Genomic DNA, 10,979 nt, shown 5'->3' on the forward strand with positions numbered 1-10,979 from the left:
AAAAAAAATGGGTGCAACTGGAGATTAATATTTTAAGAGAAAAAACCCAGACTCAGTAAGACAAGTATATTAAATATATTTTCTGTCATTTGAGTGTCCTAGGATTTTTATTCATACATAAAATCATATAAATATATATTGTGAATCATATATGCAATAACAACAGAATGGAGACTAGAGAGAGAGAGAGAGAGAGAGAGAGAGAGAGAGAGAGAGAGAGAGGAGTCTAGTGGGGGAATAAGGAAAAGGAGACTATAGAGAAAGGGTAGGAGGGGTGAATGCGGTCAATGCATTTGATGTGCTCAAAAACACTGTCTATATTAAACCAATACTGTGCACAGTGAACAGAGTCAACAACAAAACACCTAGAAGAAACAATCAGGAAATAAAAGAGAATTGAGCATGAAGTGGCGAGCACTGGGCATGTGGCCTTCACTGCAAATGCGGTCTTTCACGTGTTAGCTTTCCCCCGTCCTCTCCCTGTCACCATCAGAATACTGTGCCCTTGCTTTCTGAGGGCCACGAACCCCCCTCTGGCACAAGAGGCCCCTCCTGTTCTCCTTCCTCACTGTAGACTCGTCATCAGGGTCTGAGGGAGTTTGTCCTCGGAAGGCCCTGAAGGACACATCACTGTTCAGACCACCTCACTAGGAGGAAATCCCACTGCCGTGGAAGTCAGTTTTGTCAAGGCAGGAGCAGTGGACACGGCCAAACCTGGACTAAAGCACAATAAGGACCTTATCTTATCTTAGGTGTTTGCTTTTCTGATTCACTACACTAATAATCCTCCTGTACAGACAGCAGAGACAATATCTGAAGTGTCCCAACGTCATTATTCCTCAAAGACTGACAGGAGCAAACTCCCCAGCAGTGCCTTCGGCTGCCCACGGCGCTCCCTGGAGACTCCCTAGCCCTTTGGTGGTTTCAAGGACCTCTGCCTCACCCTGCCCTTTCCCCAGAGACCGTCACAGGAGCTGCCTGCCCCTTCATGTTGAAAATAGCCTTATCTGGGAAGGAAAGTGTAATTTACTGCCAAGGGAACACAGATGTGTTTGGGATGCTCTCTGTGGTTCTGGGCATCTCTGGTGTTTGCTTCTCAGGGGAGGCAATGGTGTCTCAGAAATGGCCTCACTTCTGAACAGGACTTCTGTTCCCTTCTGTTGTTGACTTCATGTTCTGCCCCGAGGAGGGACCAGCCTGCCCTTCAGTCCCATGTGACTTCATTCTGAGGCTAAACACTAAAGAGTGTTGACCCAGGGGCCCCTCTCTATGCCTCTGTAAAAACGTAAGACAACTTAGTAATTAGAGTAGTGAACAAGAAAAGTAAATGTTTTAGTATAAAAATGATCCAAATATTTCATGGTGAATTCTTACATAAAAAACTTATTTGGCTTATCTAAATTTCAGTAAACTGTATCATATTTGGCAACTCTATCATTTTACAAGGAATCCTCTGTCCAACTAACCTAGGGGTGCACCAACTAGATGGCTAGATTCCAAGATGTGCCAATGACCTTCTATAACCGGCAGGGGGCAGTATGAGCCTTCAATGATGGGCAGGTAGGTGTGGGATCAACATCTTCCCCTCCCAATACCTTGGTTTAGATCATTTGATTCTCAACCTGTGGGTCACAGCCCCTTTAGAGTCAAACAACCTTTTCAGAGGGGTTGCCTAAGATATTTACATTATGATTCTCATCAGTAAAAAAATTGCAGTTATGAAGTAGCAACAAAAATTATTTTATGGTTGGGGGGATCACCACAATATTAGGAGGGTCATGGGATCAGAAAGGTTGAGAACCACTGCTCTAGATAAAAGGGGACTCCTCTTATCTGAGGCCTCTAAATTACTTTAAGAAATACCTTTCCCCTCAAATATGAAGTGAACTGGCAATATTGCCCATTGATCTTATTAATCTTGCTGCAGACAAAACAGAAGGCAGGCACTTCCCAGCTCAGGCTGCTCAGGTATCATTCACCGCTCAGCAACCCAAGCCTTTTTTCCAATATTCCCTCTGGCTGTCCAGAACTGAACTCAGGACTTTGGTTTAGGATGTTTGTCTAACAGTGCAGATCTGTAGGATAAAATGTCAGTGTTGTGCCTCTGGGTTTGTCACTGCTCTGCACACAAAAGCTGGGATGTGCAGCCAGCCTAGATGTCCCTAAGAGGATGGATGGGTGGAGGAGGGGTGGTACATGGCTCAGTGCCGTTCTATGCAGCTATAAAGAAAAGTGAAACCATGACATTTGCAGAAAATGCTTGACACTGGAAATTCATGGCTGTTGAAGAGAACTAGGTAGAATTGAAAGACAAATGCCATGTTTCCCTTACACACAGATCCTAGATTTAAAATTATATCTATGCACGTATGCGTGCGTGTGCATGTGTGTGTGCGCGCATAGACACACACAGGAATAAAGCTCCCAAGTTCATCCCACTGAAGGAGATTTTGCCCTACATCCCACCCCATCCTCTTTGTCCTTGGGCAACCCTTGCCTCTGACGCTGTTTTGCTGCCTTTTGAATTCTGCTGTTGGATTGATGACAAAGCTGGTCCATTCTCCCACCCTCTTTCTTCATGATTTGAAATCCCTTCCCTAGGTCTAGCTTCCCCTCCAGATGACACTGCAGGGGGACATCACTTGGTTCAAGCCCAGGTTCGAGGCTGTGAAGACAGAAGCTTGCTCTTTCTCTGCGTGTCCTAGGTGTTCCCGGACCCTAAGGTAACTCAGCAAATGTCTGCAATGGAAGAGGGGGGTTTGTAAAGGTCACAGAGGGAATGACTAGAAGCTGCCCTGGACATTGCCCTCCTGCAAGCATGAATCACATGACTTCACAGCCAAACTCAGCTTTATTAAAACAGGGGTGTTGTGGAATAGCACTTTTAACGATGGAAGGATATGTTACATCTGTTTATGCTGCATTTGTTTAATGGTGTAAAGATACGTTGCTTCGCCTGCCTAAAACATCTGATTGGTTTAATAAAAAACTGGAGAGCCAATAGCTAGGCAGTAGAGGGATAGGCAGGGAGAATAAGAAGGAGGAAATAAGCTAGGCTGGGAAAGAAGGGAGAAGAGAATGAGGTAAAAACTCTAGGGAGACACCTAGCCAGACATCTGCCAGCCAGACATGGAGTAAGCAGGGGAGTAAGACATACAGAATGAAAGGTTAAAAAAAAAAAAACCCTGAGCAAATGTAAATGGGAGTAAGTTATAAGAGCCAGCAGGACAAGTATAAGCTAAGGTTGGGCATTCATAACTAAGATTAAGTCTCCGTGTCTTTATTTGGGAGCTGGTTGGTGGCCCAAAGGAAGCCTGATCCGAAGGATCCTGCAGTGCAGCCCGGTAGCCATACTGTGCCTCCCACCACAGTCACACAGCAGCTGGATTGACCACTTTCCCCAGGAAGAGCAGACTCTGAGTGTACACCTCCCAGAGAAGGAGCAGGAAGGGCCTGTTGAAATGGGCGTGGGCGTGTGGGGCCGAAGTCATGTTCAGGGGCACCGGCTGGGAAAGAAGGCCAGAGGCAGCGGAGGCCTCAGTTCCCTTCTCGTTCATATCCACTGCAGCCTTGTGTGACACCTAGGAGAGAGACAGACTGAGTCAGCACTCATCCATGGTTTGAGGGCAGAGGCCAATCCCTCAACCCCGTGGACAACGGGTTAGAGCCTGCCTAAGAAACATCCCCAGTTCTGTGTGTCACCCCCCTGCCTCTGTACTGACTCCACTCCTTGGGCCCAGCACCCTGACATGAGGCAGCCTTGGCCCCGCTGAGGAGCTAAGTGCCGGGTGGCTCAAGTCCAGCATGCATACAGGGCACAGGCTCCTTTGAGCTTTGCCTACCCCTCTAAACGCCCCCCCCCCATCTTAAAGATGCCTTGTGGCCAATAGCGGGTTCTATTTTTTTTTTACAACAGTCACCAAAACAGTTTCATTAAATGTGTTTTCATTAAATGTTTCATTAAAATTGTGTTTTTTTTTAATTTTTTTTAAATTTATTTATTTATTAAGGATTTCTGCCTCCTCCTCACCACCGCCTCCCATTCCCCTTCCCCTCCCCCATCAAGTCCCTCTCCCTCATCCGCTTGAAGAGCAATCAGGGTTCCCTGACCTGTGGGAAGTCCAAGGACTGCCCACCTCCATCCAGGTTTAGTAAGGTGAGCATCCAAACTGCCTAGGCTCCCACAAAGCCAGTACGTGCAGTAGGATCAAAAACCCATTGCCATTGTTCTTGAATTCTCAGTAGTCCTCATTGTCCCAATAGCAGGTTCTAAAGGAGAAGGATGGAACATGGCCCCATGCTGCCCTAAGCACAGAACATTAAAAGTCTCATTTTACACAACTTCCTAACAAAAAAGGACCCAGATTCCAGAAAAAGTTGGGGAAAGGGCCTTGATGAGTTCTTTTATCTCCAAAAAAGGGTCTGTGAAAGGCCACTGAGTTATGCACGGCCATTGTGCAAAGTTCTTAGAAATCTTTTGTTTTCTTCTAGTCCACCACCTCACCCCACACAGGTCCACATGCACACACACACACACACACATTGCCATGCATGTGCAGGCACACTTATACATGTATCGCATCCCTGCTGCCAGGGTCGCGCATTCAGTTCTCAGCTGGTCCCTCCTAAAGACAAGAGAGAGCACATTCCTCAAGAGGTCCTAACAGAAATCCCGATGGTAGTGAACACCACTAACGTAAACCAAACTAAGCTCTGGGAAGGGCCTTGGCCACCTTCCCTCCTGGGAAAGGCTACCCTTTCTGTTCGAGGGCTACAAATCCTTGCCCATTCCACCTGGCTTGTGGTGTCGTCCATCAGGAGAGGACCCAGCCCTTTCCCACTGCCTGCACAGGATCCCTGTTTTAATCAGTGGCTCTGAGTGGCTGTTGCACAGGCCTGTGGAGGATGGGAGAGTTAAGAGTCGCTGGGTGTTTCTCTTGTCCTCCTTTTCTCCTCTGAGAGAGGGATTGTCCTTTAACTCCTGTCCTGGAAGAAGTCAGAGGGAGCAGCTCTTTAACCAGCCAGCTGCTTCTAGGAGGCACTGCCTGCTAGAGATGGGTCGAGCAAAGAAGCTGTCATCTTTAGCAGAGCGTTTTGCATGCCTACAAGTGTCCACCACAACTGTTGACATTCCCTCACAGAAGGAGGGGTGGAGATGAGTCATCAGCCCACACCTGAGTGTCCAGGGGCTTCTTTCAGCCATTTGTACACAATTCTGTTCTATTTTCATGTGGGTCAGCATCCTGAAAAGAGTAAATGGTGAGGAAGACTGATTGAAGAAGGACTCTGTGCTGAGTGAAGAAAGCTGACTTGGGGTCACCTATTCTCCTGCCAGTAGCCCCTCACCCGTGCCCTGTAAGTAAGCCTAATGAACTCAAAGGCTCCCCAAGATGAACTTGGATGGAACTGTACTTTGGTCTGTTGTGGGACCTAATGAAGAATGGATAGACATTGCTTACATCTCCTCTGGGAAGGAATTCTCACAATAAATCTCTGTTATGATAATGCGTTGGGATGTAGGGGATGCTTGTTATGTAGCAATGCTGACTACTACACCTCCTGTTTATACTATATCACTTTCTACAGCTATGACAAACACAGAGTTCCTGGTACCCAAAGAGAAAGTATTTGAAACAAAAAAAAATGCTGCCACTAACCTGGCATCATTCTGGCTCTGTGGATGGCCAGATGATTACTGTTCAATGAGTTCCATTCTACTTAGAACCCTACATTACCACCCTGACTAGTGTGGATCTCGGGAAGGGAAGATGAAATGGAGTTGTCCATGACTAGAATCTGTAAAGACTGTGTGTTGAAAAGTCAGTCTAGGGAAGAGACTGGGGACTTTGGTTCCCAATGCACTTCATGTGGGAAGAGAAACATCAACCTCCCCACGTCCACACTCCCTGCCTTACCCTGGAGACAGTTCTGTTGAGTTGCCCCATGATTCCTGATAGGTCAGCTTCCATGTCAAACATGTTGCTGAGACCAATGAGGGGCAGGATCTCTTCCAGGTTGTAGGATGCAGAAATTGAGAACCTTGGCAGGTGCAAATCCAGCAGACTAGAGAGGGAATCAGAGAAAAGGCACCATCCTGTTGTGTGTCGCAGCCTGAGCCCTGAGAAAGAACAGGGTCCCCCAGCTTGTGGGACAATCAGTCTTCCTATGACGTCATTTATGATGGTAGAGTATTCCACAACCTATGCCAACCCAAATCTCCCTCTATGTAGACCATGCAGACCTCACAGTGACTCATGGCTGGTTCTAAGAAGTTCCCTGGCAGAGGCGTCTGTCTTCGTCATCTTTCCTGGGTTTGCGGAGAGCTTTCTAGGTGCCAGACACTAGCCAGAGTTTCCCAAGGCTCCACTGATTGAATCCACGTGACACCAGGTAGAGTAAATAAAATACCATTTATACTTCCCACCTCTATATCCGACTCATCTGCAGGTGCTTCTGACTCAGTTCCCCAACTGTACGCTAACTCCATTTACTGACACTGCCCCAATGCAAGCCGCCATCACCTTCCTCCACCTGCCTGAGCTTTCCTGGAAAATGGCACAGGGAAGCCCACCCTCAGGGCTGCTGCAAGCATCTAGAGCAGTGCTTCTCAACCTGTGGGTCCTGTTTGCAAACCTCTAGTTCCAAAAATTGTTTACATTATGATTCATAACGGTAGCAAAATTACAGTTATGGAGTAGCAATAAAAAATAATTTTACAGTTGGGGGGTCAGAAGGATCCCAAGGAGGGATAATAAAGTCAGCCTAGAGAGCACTCAGATCCTAGTAATAGCCTAAGAACTCAATTACTGTCTCCATTCGTCTCCACCCCCACTGCCATGCAGCAGGTACCGTGTCCTTGCTTGAACACTCGAGGAAGTCTGGGACCCAAAGACACGAGGAAATCAATGTGAAGTCGAGGGTGAGATGGTGAGGCAAACCAGCAGATAGATCATGGGGCTGGATTGGTCAAACTTGCCCCAGCTCTCGAGCAAGGATAGACAACACGTTGGGGCACTCACCTGGGCAGGAACCTCTGGCTCCACCTTCTCAGCGTCTCTGGTTGGAGGGCAGCCTCTACCTGCTGCATCTTCCCAGGGTCAGGGAGGACCAGCAGCAGCAGGGCAGTGCCGCTGTACTCGATCTGAAGGACAGTGCACGATGCCTCCTGGTCATACAGGAACCTGTGCATTTCCTTCTGTCGCATCATTGGGATGCGGAGTGCCGTCCTCTGGTCCCGGGAGAAGCTCTCTTGCTTCCGGGTCTGGTAGCGATCAAAGGGATGCTTCCATTTGGCTGAGGGTACAAATGAACATATGGGCAAGGCAGCCATTCAGGGAGACCTCCCTCCACAAGGTCATGCAGGGTGGTGATGTCCTCTGGAATGGGTCAGAAGTAGCAGGACCCAAAGCCAGGGTGAACTTGTGTCCTTAGGGTCCGAACTCAGTGACCCATGGTTACACTGCACTGAGAGAATTTGCCTACAAAGCAGACATGGGGTGGTCCTGCCTTCCATGTACAAAGCCTGATTTCTCTCCTTTAAGAAAGATGTGTTTTCATTGGAGCACCGGACTGAAATCTCAAGGTCCAAATCAGGAGCAGAAGGAGAGAGAACACGAGCAAGGAACTCAGGACCGCAAGGGGTGCACCCACACACTGAGACAATGGGGATGTTCTATCAGGAACTCACCAAGGCCAGCTGGCCTGGGTCTGAAAAAGCATGGGATAAAACCGGACTTGCTGAACATAGTGGACAATGAGGACTACTGAGAACTCAAGAACAATGGCAATGGGTTTTTGATCCTACTGCATGTACTGGCTTAGTGGGAGCCTAGGAAGTTGGGATGCTCACCTTACTAGACCTGGATGGAGGTGGGTGGCCCTTGGACTTCCCACAGGGCAGGGAACCCAGATTGCTCTTCGGGCTGAAGAGGGAGGGGGACTTGATCTGGGGAGGGGGAGGGAAATGGGAGGCGGTGGCGGGGTGGAGGCAGTGGCGGGGTGGAGGCAGAAATCTTTAATAAATAAATAAATTAAAAAAAACAGAAGAACATACTGACAACAAAAGAAAGATGTGTTTTTATTTTATGTGTATGAGTATTTAGTACCTGTATGTCTAGTCATTATGTATGTGCAGTGCCCATGGAGGCACAAAGTGGGCATCAGATCCCCCAGAACATGGCATTAGAGCCATGAGCTGGTACCAGGAATTGAATCCAGGTCCTCTAGGAGAGCAGCCAGTATCCTAACCATTGAGACATCTCTCCAGTCCCTGAAGCACTACCTCTTAAGTCATCAGACATGAGTAAGAAGAGTGCATTTTTAGTAACGTGGTAGGCATGGGTTGATTAACACACCCTGATCTCCAGGGCCCTGAGGGATGTGATGGGACTGGCAGCCTGATTCTGACAGCACGGCTCAGGTTATGTGGGAACGCGAAAGCAAGCGTTTGACCAGATGGCTCAGCATCTGCGAAGAGCAAGCTGCGGATGGGGGCCCACACCTGTAATGTCAGCCCTCAGGAAGCTGAGGCAAGAGGATCATGTACTCATGGAGCCGTCTCCTTGGCCCTCCGTTTTTTCATTCATTCATTGATTCTTTTTTTTTCATTTATTCATTTGAGATAAGGTCTCGCTATATAATCCAGGCTCATATCCAATTGGAACACTCTTTCCCCAGCCTCCCGAATGCTGGGCTTGCAGGAACATGCTGCCATGCTAAAACAGATGCCCCCTTTCTGGGATGTATGCCTTAATGCAGGCCAGGGTCTCTGTTGAGAGTTATATGGCCCATGCTTACACTGTTCCTCTGAGCTGTGCTTTCTCTTTCCTGAGTTCCAATCTACAGGGGACATGATCTGCACAAGGGTAGGGGAACTATCATATCCACGAAAGGCAGGAGCCTGGCCAGCCCTGCAAACAGACCACTTACTTGCAGAGAGAGCAATAGTTCTGTTAGAGAAGTCTCACCTTTGAAGAAGATGTAGTTCAAGAGAACCATGACGGTGTCAGGGCCAAACTCCGGGAGAGAGTCCACCACCTGCCCATAGGTCTGCTTCCTCACCAGGTCGTTGATCTGCTGCCCTGTGGCAGCTGCATCCGTGAAGTTGGCAGAAAAAGCCAGTGCTCCGTACAGCTCCTTGGCGCTGTCCAGAAAGCGCTGCTGAGGCTTCAGCTGCCTGTCTAAGAACAGGGAATGCCCCACTTTCAGTTCCAGTTTGGGGCTGGGCAGGTCAAGTGTGTGCAGGAGGCTCTGGAAGCCCCGGTGGACGTCAGCTGCTGGGGTCTCCGTGAGGTTGAAGCCCAGGCTCTCCAGAATCTGAATTTGGGTGTCAGCAGGTGCCCCAAGAGAGAGAAGAGCCAGGATGCTAGAGAGGCTCACGGGGGAGAAGAGGATGTTTCCGGGGACGTCCTCTGCTAGCTGTTTGTAGAGACGCAAAGCAAAATTAGTGATGGTGGGTGTGACCTTGCCATAGGCGGGTGCTGGCTCCAGGAGCTGGTGGCTGGCTGGTTGAGGCACCCCCAGACTCTTCTCTCCATGGGGAGAAAATGGCTGACAATGAACAGGGAGCAGGACCTCGGCTACCAGCAGCCACAGCCACACTGGCCCCATCATCTGAAAAGAAGATGGGGACACATGAGTTTTCTTGGTAGATGAGAGCATCATCCCCAGAGCTTACAGTGACGCCACCACCCATGACTTATCTATCCCTCACTGTGCTGCAGAGAAGAGGGGAAAGGGGGACAATGGGACTCCAGCTGGAAAATAGATCCTGCAATCCAGCCTTCCTCTCATCTTCCTCCCTTCCTCCTTTCCCTTCTTTCCTCCTTTTTTATTCACTCCCTCCCTCTTCTTCCTCCTTTTGATTCTCTTCTCATCTTTCCATCTTTATTCTTTTCTTCCCCTCCCTTCCCCCTCCCTCCCTCCCTCCCTCCCTCCCTCCTTCCCTCCCTCCCTCTCTTTCCTTCCTTCCTTCCTTTCTTCCTTCCTTCTTTTCTCCCTCCTCCCCTTCCATTTTATTTTTATTTTTCTTTATTCTTCTGGACTTAGTTGTTTTTTTTAATCATACAGAATGTCCAAGGCTCCATTGGCTGTACAGGTGTGCTAGGCACTGAGTATATCACGGAGAAAAGATATTAACACTATTCCAGGATCCCCAGAATTTAGGACAGTGATTCTCAACCTACCCAATGCTGCAACCCTTTAATACAGTTCCTTATGATGTGATGACCACAAACCATAAAATTATTTTGTTGCTATTTCATAACTGTAAATTTTGCAACTGTTATTATTGATCATATAAATATCGTGACTCAGGTTGAGAACCACTGATTTAGGGCATGTTTGAGGCAATATCCAGTGTTGGCCTAGGCGGGTGCTTATGTAACCCTCTTTAGAAACTAGGGGATGCTGTGGAGAAAATGTTCTGTATGAACACAAGTGATGCTAGGCCCCTTGAGTGTGGCTATGGGATAGTGCAGTCAGTTGCAAGGAAGAAGGTGCAGTACAACATCTCCTTTAGGTCCCAAGGAGAGAGGCCATCTAGCTTTGACACCTTACATTAGCTTGGATCAACTATCAAGTTCACAGAGATGAGGGCAGCCTCTGAGGGAGGATAAAGTAACAGGACCCATGGCTCCCAGGAAAAGAGCTGAAAGAGAGATGTGCTCTGTCTCTACATCTCCACACCCCTGCTGCCTAGAAACTATCCACACTGTGTGCATGAGTGCAGGGGAATCATCTATGCTGTGTGCAGCCACAGAAACACCTGTGTGCATGGATGAAAGGGCACCATCTGCACTGTGTGCAACCACAGAAACACCCATCTGCATGGATGCAGGGGTGTCATCTACACTGTGTGCAGCCACAGAAACACCTGTGTGCATGGATGCAGGGGCACCATCAACACTGTGTGCAGCCACAGAAACACCCATGTGCATGGATGCAGGGGTACTATCTACACTGTGTGCAGTGATGGAAGC

General features: G+C 48.4%; 1 protein-coding gene across 1 annotated transcript in view; it reads right to left on the reverse strand.

The window, feature by feature from the left end:
• Window positions 1-3,288: 3,288 nt before the first annotated feature.
• Window positions 3,289-10,979, reverse strand: part of LOC101990278 (serpin A11) — a 10,480-nt gene continuing 2,789 nt past the window's right edge. Inside the window, exons 2-5 of the mRNA XM_005343505.2 lie at window positions 8,967-9,612; window positions 7,020-7,293; window positions 5,916-6,063; window positions 3,289-3,581 (exon numbers count right to left, since the gene is read on the reverse strand). Coding sequence (XP_005343562.1) covers window positions 3,372-3,581; window positions 5,916-6,063; window positions 7,020-7,293; window positions 8,967-9,612 — 1,278 coding nt within the window. The 3' untranslated portion in view covers window positions 3,289-3,371. The remainder of the gene's footprint in view (window positions 3,582-5,915; window positions 6,064-7,019; window positions 7,294-8,966; window positions 9,613-10,979) is intronic.

The sequence above is a fragment of the Microtus ochrogaster genome, chromosome 1 (genome assembly GCF_000317375.1).
Source record: "Microtus ochrogaster isolate Prairie Vole_2 chromosome 1, MicOch1.0, whole genome shotgun sequence".
Lineage (NCBI taxonomy): Eukaryota > Metazoa > Chordata > Mammalia > Rodentia > Cricetidae > Microtus > Microtus ochrogaster.